Source organism: Ambystoma mexicanum, chromosome 10, assembly GCF_040938575.1.
Source record: "Ambystoma mexicanum isolate Mex_15411 chromosome 10, UKY_AmexF1_1, whole genome shotgun sequence".
In the NCBI taxonomy this organism is placed as follows: Eukaryota; Metazoa; Chordata; class Amphibia; order Caudata; family Ambystomatidae; genus Ambystoma; species Ambystoma mexicanum.
In genome coordinates this window covers 1,529,303,795-1,529,325,981 of record NC_090932.1, presented here as the reverse complement: position 1 = coordinate 1,529,325,981, position 22,187 = coordinate 1,529,303,795, and the positions used below count along the sequence as shown (strand labels likewise).

The window sequence follows — 22,187 nt, the reverse complement described above, 5'->3', positions numbered from 1 at the left end:
CGCACGTTATATACACGCCCCTCCCCAGTTCCTGCACTACAATACCCTGCAAACAAATGGTACCCTGCTCTCTCACAAATACCTCACTTTTGCTAAGCTCTGCCACAAACACTCCACTCCGCTGTCCGTCCTCCACCTGGCTTTTTGGTCCACATTCACCTCCTACTGCAACCTCATCAAAACAACTCACACTCTGTCTTCCCTTGTGTCTGCTTTTATAGTAGTATGGGTCTGGTGGTTCTGTGCTTCCTTCTCCTTCCCACTGACTTCAGTGCTCTCCTGACAATCTGCCTGTCTTTTCCCCATGGCCCAGGTGAAAGGCTTTAAATCCCCCTCTAAGACCCACCCACTTTCCTAGCATGATTTTGCTAAATGGTTGATGGTTCTCCTGTTGTTTCTTTGTTGTGCTATTGACTGAAAATAGCTGCTGAGCATGGTTTCTGAGAGGCTCAGTTATAAGGATTGGTACCATTCGGAGGACGTCTTGTAGGGTCTCCTCTGCCTGGGGCCCCACCACCAAAGCCATCTATAACTGTCAGTGGAGAAAGTTGTTGTGCGGAGAGAGGGATCTGGACCATTTGTCTTATACCAAAGTTCAGTCTCAAAGTGTATACTCTCTCTAGCCCAGCAAGATCTTCCAGCTGGCCAGAATAGGGCAACTACTTTACAATTCTAATGGTAATGCATTTTTGAAAGGTTTAGTAAATGATACCGCCGCGGTTTGGTTTCATAAAATAGGCACACAAAAGATAGATCATCTTAAAATATAGACATTTTAATGTCGGCAAGTATATCTGGCTTAAAAGCTGTGTAGTTAGGAGTCTGAGCATGTCAGCCCTTTTAACCAGACAGTGTTTCACTGCTGAAATATAAAGTATTTTTCATTTTTGATATAGGCATATGCACCTTTGCAGCAGGTCCAGCTTTTATTATCTATCTTTTCACATGGAGATCTTTTGATGTAGATTAAAAGACATACTCCTCCCCCACACCAGTTTGTGGTAACTGTGCGAGATCTGAATCTTGCTCTTAGATGTTTGAAGGAGTTTCAACACCATTCTTGTTCTCTGCAATTGCTGATTCTGAAAGTTGTCTTCCTTGTGGCCATTACTTCGGCTAGGTGGGTAAGCAAACTTCCAGTATTATCTTACAAGTCTTCGTACTTAGTGTAAAAATTTACTTATAGCATTTTTCCCCCTCCCCCTTGAAAGAGGATTCCATCGATTGGATCTGATGAGCACACTTCATTTTTACAGGACAATATTCCTAAATGAGTACAACCAACTTAGCATAGCTTTGTGGAGATGCGCTAAACAATTTTCTTTGGATAATTTTGGCTGGGAAGGAGGTGCCAGATGGTCTTCACTAATTTCACAAGAGGGTTGTGGCCACATCTGCTTTACAGACACTGTCCACATTAATAATGTGGTAAGCAGCAACCTTGGCTTCACTAGATGCTCTGGCAAAGCACTCTTGTGTAGATTAGCAATCTGCCCAGGATATCCACTTTGGAATGCCAATAGTACAACATTTTTTATTGTGAGGTCACATTTCCCACTCTCCTCTATCCGCCGTATAGTTTGCGCTGCTGTGGGAGTCCATCTCAGTTGAGTAATCTCTGGGTATATACAAACCTTCAGAAGAACATTTTACTTAGCTTTGGTGATGTACTTTCGGATGAATTTGCCTTCCAGATATTCCTCTCTTCCCCCACATCCTTCCCCACCAGTTGGAAGATGGTCCACTTTTCAAAGATGTGTTCGGCTTTGCTTTAGCTGCCAAACACAGAGGGGAGGGGAGAACTGTTATAGAGTGTGGTGTGCTATACATATAGTACTGATGACATCACTTCAAAATCCATGGAGTAGGACCATGTAGGCAAGTAAACGCAGAGCTATACTTCGCCCCTTGCTAGTAAAGTTTTCAGATAACCTCTGCCACTGTAGAATGTAGATTTAACATGTGGAATGTGTGTGAGCAGAATCCATGAGAAAGAATATTACCAGAGGTAAGCAATGTGTTCAAATCTCTCTCTATTTGTGACCCTGGGACACCTAGCTGAGATCCTCTGAAAAATTGAGGGTAGCATTCCAGTGGGCAAATGCGAAATGAAATGTCTGTTTTCTGCAGACATCTCCATCACTGGGTGGAGATATATGTTCACCACTTAGCGTGAAGAATGTGCGGTAACGTAAAGGAGCATGTGGAGGCAGCCCCATGATTGGGACATCTTCTTCATTGTTTTTTCATTTCAATGTATTGTATTTTATGCCATATTACCCTTTCTTTATAAGTGCCCCAAAACTGATAATAAGATTGATAGGACAAAATGTATTCCAAACTGCTGATCATTTTTTAAAAATTTGCATAAGTATGTTTTTGTTTCCTTGTCAATGCAAGTGCTGCATTCAGTGGCTTTTCCTTGTTTGTTCTCATTTCTTTCGTTGTAAATAAATGTATGACAGTACACCGGTATGGGCGGTTCACATTACTTTTGCTATTGGTGAAATATAGATTCATACATATAGATCAAGTGAACTACAGTTCACTGGCACCCCTGAACCTCTGTAATGATGGGAGGCTGTGGGTATATTAAGTTCTCAAAAGAACCAAATGTTCTGACGCTACTTTAGTATTACTGTCACTTTTAAACCGTAATAACTTGTCAATGTTTTTTTTCAGAAACAATAAACGAGGCCAGCAAGGTTGGGACAGGAAATACATCATCCTGGAAGGATCAAAGGTGTTCATTTACGACACAGAATCCAAAGAAGGTATGCCATGCAAGAATATACTCGTCCTTAGCACTTAAGGGGTTAACATCTCTGCTTTTATTTTATCTGGACTATTACCTCATGCTTCTCTTTTTCTTACCACAGAAACATGGCTAAGCTCTCACCTTGTTCGATATTCAACCTCTGTATGTTTGCCAAAGTTTCTGTGTTCATGTCCTCTTGAATCTCCCATAATATTGACAGTGAAAAATATCTTTGAAGTGTTTTTTTGGTTATGTATGACAAATGCAGACATTGTATTACAAATCAACACATTCTTCATGCACTATATGAATCATGCTCCTTTTGTCTGGTCTTTAGGAGGCAGTTTTAGATTTGAAAACCAGTTTGCATTCCCACTAGGGGCCCCTTACCAGGCCTTGCTCATTCGGTGTGTAACATTAGTGATGATGTTATGCATTAAATTAGCCTAAGGATTTTGGGATTGCCAAATAAAGGAAAGACTTTAGTTGGTGTAAAGCAAACAATATCACTGCCTTGGACTTTTCACACTTTTATTGCACTATATACAGAACACATTATTAAAACTTGTAATGTGACTGTTTCAACTTTCACGACCTTCCTACAAGGTACTTTTCTATAACTAACCTGACAGATGCTCTTGTTGCAACATGCTGTATGGAATGTAAAACGTATGTTATCAGGAGTTAATCTTAAACATATTACTGTTGGTAGGTATGTCTCTAGTAGCTCTTCTGTGGCTGTGACCATGTTGCTTCCACACATCCCATAATGTTCCAGAGTTCTGCACCTCCTCTGCAACAGTAACCCTAACAAGACAGTGAACACCATTTCAAAAAGTAGTTTGAATAGCTTCTGCAAATCCTCCACACTACCAATCATGCGAGAGTAGCAGTCGTCACAATCCGGTGAGATATGAAACATCCTAGGCGCTATCAGAGAAATTAGATGTAATGATTTTCCATTTGCCATGCAACACTTAATGTGTTTGAACTACATGGAGACACTGCAGTGTGTTAAGGGTTTGTAGAGCAAAATACTGCAACCAGAAACTTAACCATAATGCTTAAAATAGGGTTGCAATTATTCGTCCACACTACTCCCCAAGTGAGTAGAAAGGTCTTATCTGCTCTCTGTAAAGCAAATAATGACACGGTATAGGAACCACCCTCCCTATGGAAAGTGTGGCTTCCATGCTGGCAGTTCTGCTTTTGAGTTTTGGCTATTAGGTGAAATTGTTATGGGAAATGGAGGATAGGAGACGAGATGAGGGACACACAGCCTGTCGGCATTGTGTGGTCATTTACCCACTGTGAGAAACCTGAGGGTGTTCTCACAAGTAGTCCATGGGGATCCGCTGTTCAGATGGCCAGGGAAGGGCATGGATCCCAACCCTGGGGATGGAAATGTGAGGGAGGATCACCTGGTCATGTGGTCCTTGGGGACTGCGGGGAGAGCCTCCAAAGGAGAGACATGGTATGCCCCCATTCCCTGTCCCAATCCTTCCTACCCACCCTCTCTGTTCATGGGATAGTGTTACCCCAGTCCCATCCTGCCCCTTAAGCTTCCCTCAAGAAAAGGGAAGATGAAACCTCTTGGGAGACCAAATCCTTTCACAATCCTTGACACTAACCTAGTCTCTCCTTCTTCAAAGCCCAGAGATTATAATATAAACCCAAATAAAGAAAGACGGAAAACATCACCCGCAACAACCCGCTCTCCCTCAGCCTTTATGGGGTATTTCCAATCTCACCCCAACTCCCCTTCCCCATTTCCAACAAATACTGAGATGAGGAAGAGGCGGCTAAGATCATTAAAGGTTACCCATAGGAATAACATGGGGAAAATGAGGGAAACGGATAATAAAAACAACTCTGTGTCACCACTAGTAGTCAGGCAGGGTCAGGTATTTGATAGTAACCATTCACACCTACCTCCACTTAACTAATCTTTTCACTATATAAGGTGTGGTCTGACACAGAGTTATGAGCGAACAGGAGAGCAAGCTGAGAGGAGAACCGAGACACCAGAGTTGCCCAGGACCACAGAGGCCAGAGCCCGGGAGGCTGAAGAATTGCTGTGCGAGAAAGCAGAAATGTTGCCACGGAGTCAAGAAGTGTCAGTGTAGGGAAACCAAGAAGCGCGCTGGTCCCCTGCCGATGCTGTGGTTGCGAGGGCTCATTCCCTTGGGCCGTAAGAAAGCCCAGGAGTGTCCGAGGGGCAGACAATGTGACCCTGAACTCGGAACAAAGCGTTGCATGAAGCCGAAGCGCAGATGTCAACCCGGTGAGTCTGAATGCTTTGCAGAGCCGGGTTGTGAAGAGCGTGATACATAGCAATACAGGAAACCTGTTAGAAAGAGGACCGTGTTTGTGGGAGTGTTCATTTGAAGCTAACTGGACGATTGCAAAGAGGACAAACACAATGATACAAGTAACAGTGCAAAGTATAAGCGCAAAACTGGGAAGACGCGCGTATGTGCAGGAATAAAGAAAGTAAAATTGGACAGTAAAGTAAGGTAAATTTAAAGGGGGCTAGAGGCCTGTGAAAAAAGTGCAAGAGGCACAAAAGGAAAGAATAATGCAAAAAGAGTGTGAGTGACCCAGAAAGGCAGAAACAGGCACAGAGGTGTGTGGCAAAGTAGAAGAAGCATGCAAGAGGCACGACACATAAAAGAAGTGAAGTATAGTGCAAGTGTGCATGACAAAGGGAAAAGAGCACATGGAAGCAAAGAGAGGGTCAAGAGAGTCAGAGTGGTCACGCTGAGGAAAAGCAAAGAGCCTTGTGTTTTTTTTTAAAGCCTCTGATTCTACCCCAAGAGAGGATGGCATATAAGAAAGGAGATATGTATGTACAAGGCACACCCTGAACAGATACATTGGTGTTTGGAACTAGAGGGGTCTAAGCTTAAGGAAGGGCGCCCTAAAAGATTAAGAAGGAACTGAGATACATATTGCTTCGTGTTTTCGAAAGCTGGAAGAGGCCCGAGCTTGGGGAAGGGAACCCTGACAGGCCCATTGAACAAGTGAAGTAAACAAGTTGAAGCTTGGGGAAGGGAAACCCAGGTAACTCAGAGACATTGAAGGTATTGGAATTCAATGTAAGGGCCCTGGGGAGAAGGCCTTTCGAACAGCCCTGTACAGTGAGTACACCTTTGTGACATTGACCAAATTACACCTGGTGAGACCACTTGAAACCAACTCTGGTTTTGGCTTTTTTTTTATCACTATTTTTCCTTTTTAGAAAGGCTTTCCATCATTTTTGTAAAGCGTGAGGACAAGCATAGGTTTAGACACAGGCAGACTTTTGTTTTTGACTATTGGGCAACTACGGCCATTAGAAACATCAGGTAAGGGAAACATCCCTTTAGAGTTAGGGCAAGTCGGGCATTCCACCAACCCAGGGACCTTATTAAATAAAGGTTTTAAAACAAATACGTTTGAGTCTGTTGTCTCTTGATACCATGCCTGCCTCACACCATCCGTTGACTGCCCATGACCACGCTAGTCCCTATGGCTATTCCCACCCATTACCTGCCCCCCTCGCCCAAACGTAGCCCCCTGGAATCTCTTTGCTCTAGCTTTTATTTATCTATTTGTGCATTTATAGCAGCCTGCACAGCCCATAAGCATGTAGGCGCTAGCTACATGTGGAGACACAGAAGCTTGTGCTTTTAGAGCAGTTTTCTGAAAGGTAATGGCCTTACTGCAGCTTAATTCGCTCCTCTGGTGCAGTAATGTTTTAACCAAGTGTGCCTTCAGCCACTTGTATTAGAAGCAGCATGTGCCCTTGCATCTGTTAAAGAATTGGCAATGCCAACAATGTTGGCCCTTGTATATGGGTTAGATAGGCATTTCCATAATACCTCTATGTACTAACATCATTTGCCAGCTGTTTCCATTTTATGGCCAGGTAGTAAAATCATGACAGCGCCTGCAAATGCTGATCCCCTGCCTACTTGAAAGACAAAACTGCTGAATTTTCCAATCTGTGTACCTTTTCATTTGGATGAGGATACTATGTACATTAACAATAGTCTTGCATCTGTTTATACTGTATAATATTCTATGATTTGTATTGCATCTGCAGTGCACCATTTCACACAGACAACCGCTTGTCCTAGTATAACCTGCAAAGTGGTGAGGAAGTGTAAATATTGCTACCTATGAAACAGCCGATGAATGCCAGTTAACCATTTGCTTTACTTTTCTTTTTTGCTAACACTTCTACTCTATCCCTTTAAAATGTGTCCTTTCATGTTCCTGCTGATCCCTGACACTGTCAGGTGGTCACAGACCTCTAGAGGAGTTTGAACTGTGCCTTCCAGATGGAGATGTAACCATCCATGGAGCTGTCGGAGCCTCAGAACTCGCAAATACAGCAAAAACAGGTAAGAACTATCTGGGGAATGTGCAATCATAGTATAGATAGTTACTTCATAGTGCAGTGAAAGAGTGGGTTAAAGTTGTATACTACATTTCCTTTAGCAATCTGACATAGAGCCATGAATGTCATGTATTCTCCACTTTATAAGCGAACGACCAGTCAAATGTTTAATGTTCTCAGCCTCACAGAACATGGAAAACGATGCATCCTTTGTTTCCTTTGTTTCATCAGTGCACCAGAATATTAGATACAAAGCTAGGCCTAAATTGAATGTTTTGGTGTCATGTTTGCTTTTATTATTTGCTTTTATTCTCTGTACCTTTGTAATATTCTATAATGGAAGACAACTTTGGGAGGAGCTCTCACCTTTTCAACATTTAAGATGAGCATTGTGTACTGATGTCTACTACTGTCAGATCATGTGTTTAGAGACTGATATTTTTTGCTAAGTGACAACACAAACCACCAGGAACGCAGAGTCTACCAACTGGTTGTGTGTTGCAGATGGGTTAAGCTATTTTGAAAAAGCCACACCTCGTATGTTTTACCAGACAAAAGAAGAGTAATTTAGACATCAGATTTCCTTCAGTGACTACAATGACATTACTGTGCCTGACTGGAACTCCTCTGTGAAACCCTATCTTCATGTTGGCAGTCATTTCATATTTTGCATCAAACTAATCCGAAGGAGCTGGCCGAATCTCTAAAAGTGATCCATCAATAATGGATTTGTATCTCAATTAGAATTTAATTTGTTGAGTTAGAATTTGTATGTTTATTTTCTTCCATTTACTAGCATTAATGTGCATGAGCCATGAGACAAAATGAATGTTTTCCATTTCTTTTATTGAAAAATGTTTTGTCAAATACCTGCAGTATGGGGCTCTATTTGGGATCCCTATATAATATCCCTTGTGATGAATCCGATGGTATCGTCACTCCTTGCCTGATGGGGACCTCCTCCCATGTGGCATGGGGATGGCAGCCGCTACCTGATCTTGACCCTGGGGGGCAGTTATATGTGGGAGGATCACATGGAGGCTGACAACCTCCTTGAGATGGTTATGGTATCATTGGGTGAGACATGATATCCTCCTTTACTTTTCAAAGATACATCTCTGATTCCCCGTGCCCTAATAGCCTATTGTAACACTTTCCTTCTTCCACCCATGGAGAGTAGTAAAAACCGTTTGTTACACCACAATTCCACATACTCTTCTTCCAAACCTAGTTTGCCTTCAAGACCCATTGCAAACATTCATACAGTGTTTTCAGGAAGGGACTACTATTCACACAATCGCCACGAAACTGGGACGAGGAAGAGTAATGCAGATCACAGGAATCCATAAGCACAGGCAGTGCTCTAGTGGCAGCAAGCATACAGCTGTGCCTGGAACATTTAAATCCCTGAAGCAAGGAATGCAAGGAGGCTGCTGGCAGGAGCAAGTTGCTCCTTTCCATGTGAAGGAATGCATGAGAGGAGGTCAGCAGCGCTGACTGGCTCGGAAACCTGAAGGGAGAAGGCTGCTGGAAGCGGATGACACAGCAAGAACGCCAGTACCCAGCGGAGGGCTCCTGGGAGTTTGTCAGCATCGTAAAACGGTGCTTTGCTCACTGGAATCCCATGTGACACAGACGTGCACAGTGGAAGCCTCAGGAGGCAGGAAACCGGAGAAACGGTTGTAAAACAGAAAGCAGCGGGAGATGGTCACTGTTGGGAATGATATCCCTTAGGTGCAGTTTTACCCTCCATTAGTGAACCCCCCCTCCCCAAAACCTTTTGCTTTTGTTTGGCTTACCTAACCTGACCTTTTCCAGTGGAGCACAGCCTTCAGCTGCACTCCTCTAGGCTTTCACGCATTTGTTATGGGGAAACTGACACGTCCTTCAGGCTTTCAGTCCTGGGAAACTGTTTCCCTTAGTCATTGACGATGTTGCCGTTTCTTGGTAACTGTTTATCTATGTGCCAAGTACCTTACCGTACCGCAGATAGGGGTCCTTTTGTTTTATGGCTCTAGACACCTTCTAATGATTTGTTGGTGTTTGTACAAGTGTGCCTAGGACGAACTGGTGGCAGCAGTTTTCTTTTAAATTATTTTTACTTCGTTTTTATGGACCATACTGCAATTTTGTGTTTGGCCCAAGGTTATGGCCAGTGCCGAAAATGGCTGTGCCACAAAGTCTTTTGTTATGTCCTTTGGCCATTTTGTCCCTTTGCCTTCCCCTAGGTCGAGAGACCCAGGTAATCCTTATTTGGGCATGCAGCCTCCTGCGAAAACTGCATCTTTCACGGGGTCCTGCATGTCACATGTGCTAGTGCCCTGGAAGAGGGTTGGCATTGTCTGGTCTCAATCCACACTACTGATGCCAGTATGTCTGGCAGGCCTGAATGACTGGAACCACAATCGGGCCATGCCTGGCATGCCTGCAAGAGAGCAGATCCTCTGTTGGCTATCTAAGATTTGGGCGCAAAACAAATCTTGGATAAGAGAAGTGGCTTTGCATTCATTCCAGGTCGATCAACTGAAGTTCACACTGAACTACAGAAGAAGCCAAGTATCCTTAACGAAAGAGCAGACTCGCCGAAATGCCGTAGACATGCTATGCTATGATGGTCTAGCACCCTGACCCCACTGTTGTCCCATCTCACCCCTGTTTTTGTGTGGTACCAAGAAGCCTGCAAGGGCACTTTGACCCTTTGGATTAATGGGAACAACTAGTCTATGCAACTCCTGTTTACCCTCGCAAAGAGCCCCTTTGGAAGTGTTCCTGGGCCACCCATTGAACTATCCAGCTTGAATCTGGGGTACCACACAGGAACATTGCCGTCCCGAGTTGAGATTACTTGTGGTCCTGGGCCCTCTCCCGCCAAAACTCGTTGTCCTAGCTCCTGTGGGTCGCGATTTATGAGAGTGCGCCATGCCGCAAGCATTTGCTGTCCCTGTGTCACCCACTTTGGTGACTATCGTTGTAAGTGCCTGCAGACCTGCCCTGAGACGTGCTGCACCAGAACTATCCTTCTCCTTTCTTCAAGAGCTGAGAAAAGGCTACTGTCCCATCACGGACGATCATCCCGCCCCGCAGCCGCTGAGAGCCGGAGCGTCTTGTAACTGCAGGGGTGAAACCTACTAGCAAATTTGTCCAAGACTGTGTCAAGAGTCGGTGAGTACTTTCATCACTTACCGGTGGCCCCCTGGCACATCCATCTGTTTTTACGCACGAGAATCCCTTAAAAGCTACTCGCCGTGGCTGGGCTAGCCTACGCTCCCCAGCTATTTCCGAACTCCGAAAGTCACTCTATCTGCAAGGGTAGACCCTCCTCAAGGATTAGGACTTCATACTACATTGCCGCAACCCTCTTCCTGAGCAGCTATAGCTCCCTGGAGAGAACCCGCTTTTCTCATGAGCACTTACATAAGTTAGGGATTGATTACGAAGAATTGCATAATGCAATATCTGTGTTGAACTTACCCCTTTCTGTTGCAGATTGTGGTTAATCTCTCCCCTTTCATCAGCGTTCGGCTAAACGCATTTTGTATATATGTTACATAGTGAATAAGCGTGTATGGTAATTGTTTCCTTGATACTGTGGTTTAATCATGCTTTGTTATAAAGGCCTATAATAAATCTATTTTTGATATACATCTGTCTAAGAGTAATCTGTGGAGTTTTACTGTGTGTGCTCATTGCGGGCTGACAACCACTCCCACCCCTCATGGACTTAGTCTTGACCGCCTGCCAAGATACCGTAGATTGGTCTGGTTTGTCCAGAAGGTTCCCCTGTTTCAATAAACTAGGTTGGCCTCCTAAACTACTGCCCACCAGGTCAGAGTTTATAAATCCATCTTAACAGTCACCGGCGGGCCGCAGACGACGCAAGAAAACGTCATCAAGAACCGGTGAGTCCACGGAGGGACAGAGAACACGGGGGTGTATTGGCGGCCATGTTCAAGGGAGGCAATTACACATGGTGAAACCGAGGGAGAGAGAACCAGAAGGAACGGTTTAATAAACCGGAGAAAGACTGAAAGTGCAGTTTTGAACGAGGAGAGACTGTCAAGTTTGTCAGTGCATGTTGCAAGTGTATAAAAGAGACACTGAAGGTGTCACATATAAGAAATCAATTATATAATCCAGTCAGGCTAAAATGCAAAAGCATCAAAGGTGGGAAAGTGAGCTGGAGCTCACATATGAAAGAAGCCCTGGAGAGTACACCAGGCAGCTGTAAGTTTGTACATTTGAAAGAATCCCTGGCAAGAGAGGATACCAGGCAATTACAATTGTGTGTTGGCTGTCATGAAACCCTGGCAGGTGTGTGTACACCGGGTATCCAGGCCACACATGAAAAGCAAGACAATCAGTTTGAAGTTAACTTTTATTGTTGACCTAAGGGAACGTCAAGAACTGTTATTTGTAACCCAAGAAAGCAACATATAATCCAGGGGAAGGGAAGGACCTTCTGGAGCAAGGATACCCATCCTGGATAGATTCCGTTTTTTTCCTTTCTTTAGAACATTTACAAAGCACTCCAGTCCAAAGACATTACATTTTTCACCTTACAATTCATTTGTAGAGTGTGAGGGTCAGAATAGTACTTTGTACACAGGAGGGTTTTGTTTTGCGCATTCTGACACCGACAGCTCCTTGGTTTTGAGTTTAGGTAGGGTAACTGCTAGTGCACGGACAGAAGCCCCTTTTACGTTCCAATAAAAGTCTTCAGCCAAAATCATATCTAACATGTGTCTGATTATCATTCCTGACTCCCCACACCCTGTATTCAGAAAGGAGCTCAAGACCCTCCTCTTCAAGGAATGGTTCCTACCCAATACCTAGGTCCACACATACATACCACCTAACCAGAGATTGGGTGATTTGCTCCCCCTTGTTTTCTCCCGTAGTTTGTTGATCCTTTGCTGTCAATTTGCCCACCAGCCCCCATTGTTGGCTCCCCCTCTTGTATCTCTGCTTCTCTCACTCCTTCCTGGCGCTAGGTACACGCTCAGTAAATACCCTAATAATTATATATATTTGTGTTTCCACCTGAATGGGGCTCCCACCTCCAAAGCCATGTCTCCCTACTCACACTGGTCATACTGCCATGGTAATTTTACTGCAGTCAAGGTACCCTACTATGTTGCCCATTCCTGTATCTAGGTGGGGCCAAAGGTATGTAGCCTTCTCTAACTGACTCCCTCGGGGACCTCCTACAGGTCCTAGGGTAGTCTGTTTATCCTTGTGCCCATCACCTCTCGATGGCCGTCTCTGAACATTTTCTTCAGTCACCTGTCCCCCCTCTTTTCCACCCTCCTCTGTGTGTGTGTGTGTGTGTGTGTGTGTCTGTCTTTCTATCTCCCCCATGCCCTGTCACATGGTCATACAGCTCCCACCCCTTTTTCCTGGCCCCACCCACCAAATTATCTCTCCCCTCTCCCTTTACTTTAGTTTCCTGGTCTTACTGTGCTCTCTCTGTCTTCTGTGTCTGCCTTAGAAATCCTTTCTGATCCTTTCTGCTTCTCCCAAATATGTCCTCCTAACCCTACCCTGATTCTTCTTCTCCCTCTGCTACTCGCAACCCACCTCCTACTCTCCCTCCATTACACTATCACTTGCACCCAATTGGTACTACTTTTTCACCCCCAACACTGTATGTACTCTCTCTGTAACCACTCCAAAGTCTCCTCCAAGACTTCAAACTGCCCCTCCCTCCGCAGCCCCCATCTGGTCTGTTGTTCCTCCTACACCTTCTTTCCAACCTCACCCATCCGTCTTGCTCTCAACTGACTCTGCTGGCTTTTTAGAACCCTCCCCTTCCTGCCTAGTATCTTAGCTTCACTCCCATTGGCTACTTGAGTTAGCTGATTCCCTTGGCCCATCACTGTTTGAGCTATCCCTTTGAGTGCTGGGACTTCAGCCTTCAAAAATACCTCTAGGCACACCCACTTTTCAGGCACCATCTTTGCTATGCGGTCCATGTGGTCACTGGGGACATTTGTTTGCAGCTCCGTTGGATGATCCACCAAGTCTGTACTTACAATGTTTTTGGGAGGGGTTCATTTGCCTTCCCTAGTGCTGAGCAACTCGGCTACTGCTGCCTTCTGCTCCCTTACTAGCAGTCTGGGCTTTTTGGGGTAGGTGTTTCTTTCCCTGGTGAGCCTCTGAAGGGAAAGTCAAATGCATTTCCATTTTAGTGACCAGTCTGTTCCTCCTGTTCCAGGCAAAGGCTTGTCCGTTCAGCCCAGGTGCATTGTAGAACTTGTAGTCCCAGTTGTTCTTTATGTTGTGATGCTTCCCATCCCAAGATTCGCCATCCATGGCAGGGTTCTGAGGGGTCTGGTGCATGCTGGTAGATGTAGTCTTGTGGAAACCTGTCATAATGCCTACCCCCGGGCTTCCGGATCGTGTCCATCAGCCCCGGGAGCAGGCATCCAGATACTCAATAAAACCCCAACAGCCCCGGCTGGGGGCTGTTTGGATTCAGTCCTGGCGCCTTAGGCGCCAGGCTCATAGACTTTACTTACCTTATGCAGACCATGCTGCAAATGAGTCCAAGCCAACGTGAGGCCTGGATGGGACTATTTTATTACAGGGACTATTTTTCACTCGGGTGTGGTTCTCGGGAACTTCTTATCTGGGACTACTTTGCAGGCTATTTAAACCACGCCCGAACAGCAGCCCATGCTTCGCGTTATTTTGTATCCAGCAGCGTGACGCTCACCGTGTCTGCAAGTCAGCATCCAGTCTTCTGCCACGCCCACCTCGAATCCGGAGCTCCTAGAAAAAAGGAAAAGAAAGGAGAAGAGGTTAGATTACGGACATTATTTGATTCCTTACCCGATTCCGGACCCAGCACATCTCCAAGCCTGGAAAGGACATTATTTCAGCACGCGTCGCTTTGCCAGCAGCAGCGCCGCGTTATACTCACCAGTCCACCGCATCTTTTGACTCAGCGCTGCCTCCATCATTTTCTTCGTCGAAATCCAGCACCTTGGGGGAAAACAAAAGGAACAACAAGGTGAGCCGAGAAAAACGAGAAAGATAATCTCTTTGCCACCATAGGCTTACCTGCTTTACCACCGGAGGTGGTATTCTTTAACTCGCCGCATCTTCCTATGCCGCACCTATAAAGGGAGAGAAAACAGCAAGTTAAACTCATGCAACTTTTACCGGACAGTGTTTGGTAATACAGACTCTTACCTGAACGCCATCAGCTGGCTCCAGGCAATATTCTTTTGGACCCAGCTGCAACCTAACGAGGGAATGGAACAAGAGTGAACATCAGACATATTGAACTCTTTGAACTTTATAGACACTGGAGTTAATATTCCTCCGGAACTCTTCCAGTACCTTCAACCCAGTGAAGTAACTGGTATCTACACGCCCCTGCATGCCATGCAGGATGGAGAGCTCATCATTTAAAAACATAAGGTGAGATTACCAAAAGGGGGTGTCCAGTCAACTCGTCGAAAAAAAACTGGTCGACTGCAATTTGGTCGACGCAATTTGGTCGAAAACCATTTCGTCGAAATTTTTTTTTTATTTATATATGTATTTTTTGGGTTTTCGTTTAGTTAAAAAAGGGGTTTTTAGAGAAAAAAAGGGAGTTGGGGGGGGGGGGGACCCCCCAAAAAAAAAAAAAAAAGGGTTAAAATAGAAAAAAAAAATTTCGACGAAATGGTTTTCGACCAATTTGCTTCGACCATTTGTCTGGTCGACCAATTTTTTTCGACGAATTGACTGGCAACCCCAAAAGGGGATATCAGAGGTGATTAGTGGGGAGAACGAGAACTGTTGGGGGGCCATCACTAAAGTCCACGGGTGGCTAAATCCCTTTCTCCACTTGCAGGAGAATACTTCTACGAGTCCAGCAGACAAGATTAGGCGGGCCAGTCCAGACTGTCATCTCTTCACTACGCATCACGTTGGTGGAGACCCCAGCTGTCTGGGTCCGATCGACGCCCCTGTGGGAACCAGGTGAGCGTAACAAAACCATCTGAAAAATAGAAAGAGGCCAGGACAGAGGATGATGGGCCCTCGGACATGAGAATGTGATGCCCAAATATCCCGCTGAGCTCCCCCACACCCTCTCTGGGACCATGACCCTCCTTGACAGGGTCAGACCCATACCTCTGTCACATTGGCCAACGAGTTTCATTTGGGTCACAGGTTATGGTCTGGTGTTGTAAGATATCTCCAATCTGCATCTGTAGAAACCTCGGATCACATTATAAAAAAATCTTCTTGAATCGAGCCAAATTTAATTTCCCCTTTCTCCACAGCTGACCGACCCTCTCGAGACCGGCATCAAACCAAGATTGATATCTAGCGTGTTCCAGGATTTCTTCTCTGATCCCAGGGGACCAGAGATGGCTCAATGGCGAAGGCCACGTGGTGACTCCCGACATTGCTCTCCCCTTCCTCCATATGTTCCACATTGTGCGCAGTTTCCTCGATGGCTTCGATCTGGGGACCCATAACCATTCTGCCAGGGTTACTTGTATAAGACATTGTTGTCTAGTTGGACCCATTGGAGATCCTTCCTATCTCACAGATGTGGGATTAAAATTCTGAGCTGTGTGGCTTGGTAATAGCGTTCTATGTCCGGCAGGCCCACCCCTCCTAGGTCTTTTGGTAGTATTAAGACATCGTAGGGGATTCTGGGTTTCTTTCCGCTCCACAAAAAGTTTTGTATGGCCTTTCTAACTTGTCTAAAGAAATGTTCCGGAATTGTGATAGGCAAGACCTGAAAGGGGTACAGAAACCGTGGGAGAGTCACCATTTTGATTGCGTTCAAGCGTCCCATCCAGGAGATTGTCAGCGGTTTCCATTTTTTGAGATCAGTCTTGAGGGCTTCGAGGAGGTGGGGAAAGTTGGCTTCGTAAAGGTCATCAAGATGTCGCGTTAAGTTAATCCCCAAGTATCTCGGTGTCGGGCCCCCGATGATCAGCCCGAGCTGCTCGAGGGCACTTCGGTGTTCCGGAGGTGGCTCATGAAGTGGAAAAAGAGTATTTTTGGATTTGTTGATCTTAAATCCCGAGTGTGTGCTGTAATCTTCTATCAGCTGGATCGCTCGCGGAATGGAAGAGGTTGGGTTTGACACATGGAGCAGAATGTCATCCGTGTATAAGGCTAGCTTATATTCTTTGCCATTCACCTGGAACCCTTCCACTGCAGGGTCTGCTCGCAGCGTCACGGCAAGGGGTTCTAGGGACAGTGCGAACAGTATTGCCGACAGGGGGCAACCTTGTCTCGTATCTCTGCTGAGGGGGAACCAACGGGAGAATCGGGCGTTCACCGAGACCGATGCTCTTGGGGATGTATAGATTGCTTTGATCCCTCAACTGAGTGTGGGGCCTAGGCCTATCTTCTTTAGTGTGGCCTCTAGGAAGTGCCATTCGACTCTATCGAATTCCTTCTCGGCATCAATTGAGAGTAGCGCTCGGTTCCTCAACAATGTCTGGGCCTCATGGATTAGGTGGAGAGTTTTCCGGGTGGAGTCCGCTCCTTGTCTGCCTAAGATGAAACCCACTTGGTCGTTGTGGATAATTGCGGGTATGTGTGACTCCAGTCTTGCAGTAAGGATTCTCGTATAAATTTTGGCGTCGATGTTTAGTAGAGATATTGGGCGGTAGGAGACACACAACTTTGGGTCCCTACCCTCCTTGGGGATGACTGTTATCAGTGCTTCAGAGAAGGAATCGGGTGCCACGCCGGATTGTAGGATATTGTTGAATAGGTCGACCATGAATGGGAGAAGGGCATCCTTGAAAGTTTTATAGAACCCTGCTGTGTACCCGTCATTTCCAGGGGCTTTTCCCGTTGGAAGTCTTTTGATTGCTTCTATTTCTTCTCCTCTGATGGGGGCTTCTAAGGCAAGTGCTGTATCAGGTGGGAGAGTGGGCAAGGGTACCTGGTCCATATACACTTATCGCTTCTAGATGCGAAGGAGTGTGCGCTGTATATAGTTTTTCATAAAAGTCGGCAAAAGCTTCGGGGACACTGGGAGGAAGTGGTTCACAAGAGTTCTCTTCTGTTTGGATCGTGGGCACCCACCTCTCTTGCCGTTGGCCTCGCAGTCTTGCGACTAGCAGGGCGCCCGCTTTGTCCCCATGTTCATAGTGTTTCTGCTTCAGATGTTGGAGCTTGCGCGCTATGCTTCCCGCCTCTAGTTGTCTTAGTTCCGCTCTCTTGTCGTTGGCCTCTTTAATATTTTGTGGTCTATCTTGGTCCGCCGTCTGTGCCATAAGGTCCAGTTGGGTAATTTCGTTTCGGATCCTATTTTCTATCAATTGTCTTTCTCTTTTTTTGGCTGCTCCCTCCCTAATAAGTAGCTCTCTCCAGGTCGCCTTGCCTGCCTCCCAAACTGTGTTCATGGATGTTTCTCCTGTGTTTTTACTCTCAAAGTATTGGGTGATGTCCTGCTCTAGTTGTTCCCGAAAGATTTGGTCCTTGAGGGTTTTGTTGCAGCGCCATTTGGAGCATCTTCGAGGTAGGGCCATTTGATCAACGGTGACCGTAACCATGTCGTGGTTTGACCATGAGACAGGATTTATAATGGCTTCAGTCATTGCCGTGACGAGGTCTGCGGTTAGGTATATATAGTCTATTCTGGAAAAGGTCCCATGTGGCGCTGAGAAAAAGGTAAAGCCCGATCGGTTGGGATTGGTATATCTCCACGCATCGGTAAGATTGTAGGCAGCCATCATGTCTGCGGCCAGTGGACGTCTGGCACCCGCGAGCGGGGGCATAGTGGGGCGACCTGATTGTCTATCCTGTTCCGGATCCATCCACGTGTTCAGGTCACCTCTGAGTATTACGTCGCCTTCTGCTTCGCTCATGACTTTCGGGATTATCCTCTGTAGGAATCTGTCTTGTCCTGTATTGTGGGCATATATTGCTGCAAGGGTAATGACAGTGCCCTGTATCCTGCCCACCAGGACTAGTGCTCTGCCACTGACGTCCGTCCGTGACTTCAAGAGTCTAAATTGGATCTTTCTGTTGATTAATATGCCGACTCCTGCCTTCTTCAGCGTGCCAGAACCCCAGAATTCCGACCCTAGCTTAGCATATAAAACCTTCCTCTCTCCTCCCTTACTATATCGGGTTTCTTGTACGAAGAATATGTCCAAGTCAGCCCTCTTGAACTCTCGTTACCAGTGATCTCTTGGTGGGGGAGTTAAGTCTCTTAACATTCAGCGTGCCAATTTTAAGTGTGCCCTGCCTGTCACTTGATTTGTTATGTCTGTGGGACATTGATATGTTCGTGGAAATCGTTTGCAACGTCATACTGCCCATTATAAGAAAATGCCATGTTGGAAGAAGCGTTGCAGCTGCCTCTGCTTAACAGAGGCTTTACCTGAGGCTGTGCCATTCCCCGTCTCCCACCCCCCACCCACCCCTGTAGGGTATTGAACATCATACCCTTTGCCCTCTGTTCTATCACGTTGTTCTTTAGTTCTTCGATGAGGGTTTGTGACTGTTTGTGGTGGTGTCCGAGTTGGACTGGATGTGAACAACCGGTCTACTGTCGGACCACCAGCAAGGGTCGTAACCGCACGACCCCATCAACTAATAGCATCAAAATAACATTTTTGAGCCCCCGCCCCCCCTTTTCATGAGATTGTGTAACAAACGACAGTGTGTCAAACAACAGCAACTTTAACTGTGAGCTAATATGTATTATAATACATGCGGTTCCCGGAGTCTTCATTCCTCTGCAGTTCTTTTTTGCAGATCAAGCAGTTCACCTGTCGTGTAGTGGAATCATAGATCTAGGAGTGCCGTGACCCGTGATGTAAGATGGCCCTCTGCCGGGACCTAGAAAGCTTAGTTCGCCGGGATTTGGAGCTTGGAGTCACGATGTCATTTGTTGTTTTCAGGTGTGTCGTTGGGCCGCCTGTACTTTCTGGAACCCTTTACTCGTTTCCTTCTCGGGGCCCTGAAGTTCCCATCGTGCTCTGTCCTGCGCTGGGGTTTCCTGAGTTCCCTCCCCCGAGGCTGCTCCGAGGAGGTCGGCAATGCATTCTCGGATTTCTTCTTCAGAGCGGAGTAGGAACTTCCTGCTTCCATGTTCAAACGCAAGGGAGAAGGGGTATCCCCACCTGTACCTCGTGCCTTGCTCTTTTAGCCATCTCGTGAGAGGACCACACAGGCGGCGCAGGGCCAGCGTCAGCGATGAAAGGTCCTGAAAAATAGTAATCTGGGCTCCTCCAAGGGTAAGAGTGCCTCCAGACCTGGCTTTAGTAAGTATGCTTGTTCTGTCCTGATATCTATGGAATCTGGCAAGGACTGATTCGGGCTGCCTGGGGGGCCGCCAGCTCTATGGATTCTCTCGGTCTTGAGTTCATCAATGTCCTCGTCCGCAGTCAGGATTTTGACGATATCATGTATCGTCTGTTTGAGGTCTTCTTCTGTCTCCCCTTCTCTCTCCGGAATTCCAAAAAAACGTAGGTTATTTCTTCTCTCTCTATTTTCCAAATCGTCTATCTTAAGGCGAATCTCGTCCTCTCTCTTTTCTATGTTTCGTATTCTAAGCTCCATTTGGGCTTCTAGAGTATCGATAGAGGCCTGGTTGTTCTCAACTCCTTCTAGTCTCTCCTCGATGTTATCTACCCTTTGGGTCATCTTATCCATTTTGCTGCCAAGGTTGGCACCCCTGTTTCAAATTTCGCTTAGGAGGGTGGCGATGTCACCCTTAGTGGCAGCTGCACCCGTTTCGGCGGCTTCTAATGACATTGTTGGCCTTGGGTCGGGAGCCTGTGGCAGTGGGATGTAGGCGTATTTGGCAAGCTTATTTGGAATGTTCATGGAGAACTTGCCTTCGAGGAGGCACACGCCCCGGATTCGGAGGCCGTACCCTCGGGCCTGGCGTGTTGAAAGGCACGTAGGGAATGTTGGAGAGCACCAGGGTGGTGGTCCTCGCAGCGATGGTTCTTTCGGTAGAAGGAGTGGGAGGAGGCACACGCCCTATCTTCAGGTGCTCTACCGCTCTGGTCTGTGTCCTTCGTTGGGTCCAGTGTCCTGTCAGGGGGGGGCCTTGGATATCGGTACCGACCAGTGGCGGGGCTCCGGGGGGAGTATATGGGGCCAGGTCTCAGGGAGAGGATTCCAGGTGCAGGCTCAGTGGGGGGGATGAGCACCTCCATGTATTCCGCTGTTTCCCGGTTTCAGGGCCCCTTGTCCGTGTCCTGCGCAGGTCGTAAGGTGGGGCCCTACCAGAGGAGGGCACATGCCCCAGGAGTGGGGGCCCAACCCTCTGCTTCTCTTTTCGTGGGCAGACGAGTTTGCTGCCGTGTGGGGAGAGGCCTCAGGCGGCGAAATCCAGAGTGAGCGCGTAAATGCGTCCAGTTAAAGACAGTGGAGGCCTGGATATGAGCGGCTCTTTTTGCGCTATGCGGGTTCCCTGCAGCTAGGCTGTGAGTGTGGCCACGAGCGGTGATGCTGCGTAGCACGGGAACCCGCGTTTCAGCCGGTGCGTGGGGCGTGCTGGGGCCGCGGTTCTGCTTGAAAATTAGGGCCGCTTCCAGTTGGCCCTTGCGCTCTGTTCAGTGGGGCTCCCGGGGGTGTCAGGAGGGGGGTGCCGAGGGGGTTGGGCGATGGTAGGCCCCATTTGGCTGCGGCGGAGTCAGCTCCTCTGCAAATGCGGGGGAGGGAGGGCCGCTTTAGCCGCCCCCGCTCAGTTGTTCAAGTCCGGGGGGGCGGAGTGGGCCCCCACCAGGGCGATATGCTCCGGGGCGGTTGGGTGTCCTCAGCCTCCTCCAGCGTCCCCGCGCTGCGTGGATCTCCTGCAGGGAGAGCAGGAGGAGGAGTCAGGTGCTGCGGGCCGAGGCCTCCTCTCGAGTCGGTGTCCTCGCGGGTAGGGGGAGGCAGGTTCCGTCAGACTTTTCTCTCGGACTGGAGGACCGATTTCCGTCGGGTTTTCACTCAGAGGGTGAGGGGACGCTTCCAATAGCTCGAACTGCCGTTGTTGGGCACGGGGGGGGGCAAAAGTGGGGGCTCAAATCACTTTTGGGGCCCGTGGGTTAGGAGCTCACACAGAGGCGGTCATCGTCCGTGCGCCCCCTGGTGGCCAGTCTCGCAACTTTTGAATCTATATGTAGATACGAACAATCAGAACGGCCATTTTCGTCTGGTTCCACAACCTTCAGGTCTTCGTTGTCCGGTTGTCTCAGACTTGGAATGTGCCTGAAGAGATTGATTGTGGTTATCCTGTTTAATATCAAGTTTATGTTCGAGTCGAGTATGCATTCCAGTTTGAAGGTACAAGCACACTGGATTTTTTTTATGGTATGTCTTACTGGTCTTTCTCTTACAGTGTAATTTCTGCCTCGATTGGCGGGAGAAGAAGCTCTTTTCTTTCTGATGTAATTTTGGTCTTTTGATCTTGGGCTCGATCTTGTAGATCTAGCACTAGTTGTCTTTCGATTTGGTGAATTTGTGGGCTTTTTGTTTGACCCAAACGTATTTCTGTTAGCCTTGCTTTGGAGAATTTGTTCGGAAGTAGAAAGCATGTAGTTTCGTGGCTTACCCCAAGGCGGTTCATAATGAGGGCTAGGTAGAGGACCACTGTGAAGTTCTGTTATTTTCTCTCTCTTGTCCTAAGCGTTTCATATGTAGGAGAAAGTTGATCAATCAATACCTTTGTGTTTGGCTCATTCATCGAGGTACTCTCCTCGAGGTCCTCTATTTTTTCAGTCCTGGGAGATTTGTCAGTTCGGTTTTGTAATCTTCCACCGAATATGTGCCGAGATCCATTAGGTCTACAAGGTCTTCTTTTCCCGACTCAATCACTAAAGAGGATGCTTTGTTTCTTGTGTCTGTTTGCTTTGGCCCTGTAGTAAGTTCCTTTGAATTACTTAGATCTTTTGTTGGTTGGCTTGCAGTGTTGTTTCCTGTTGGTCGGTCTATTTTCGCGTGATTCGTTTATTCAGTGTGAAATTTGGTATTTTTTGTGATTTTCAGATTAGTGCGTCCTGAGGTAGCAGATTTTTATTGACTAAATATGACAAAACAAGGCTGATTTCTTGAATTTATACTTCCTGGTTTTCT

General features: G+C 46.8%; 1 protein-coding gene across 20 annotated transcripts in view; it reads left to right on the top strand.

The window, feature by feature from the left end:
- Nucleotides 1–22,187, top strand: part of CIT (citron rho-interacting serine/threonine kinase) — a 2,264,529-nt gene that overhangs the window by 1,786,878 nt on the left and 455,464 nt on the right. For all 20 annotated transcript variants that reach the window (XM_069619729.1, XM_069619715.1, XM_069619714.1 and 17 more), the window contains 2 exons: nt 2,683–2,774; nt 7,042–7,146. In XM_069619729.1, the coding sequence (XP_069475830.1) occupies nt 2,683–2,774; nt 7,042–7,146 (197 nt within the window). The remainder of the gene's footprint in view (nt 1–2,682; nt 2,775–7,041; nt 7,147–22,187) is intronic.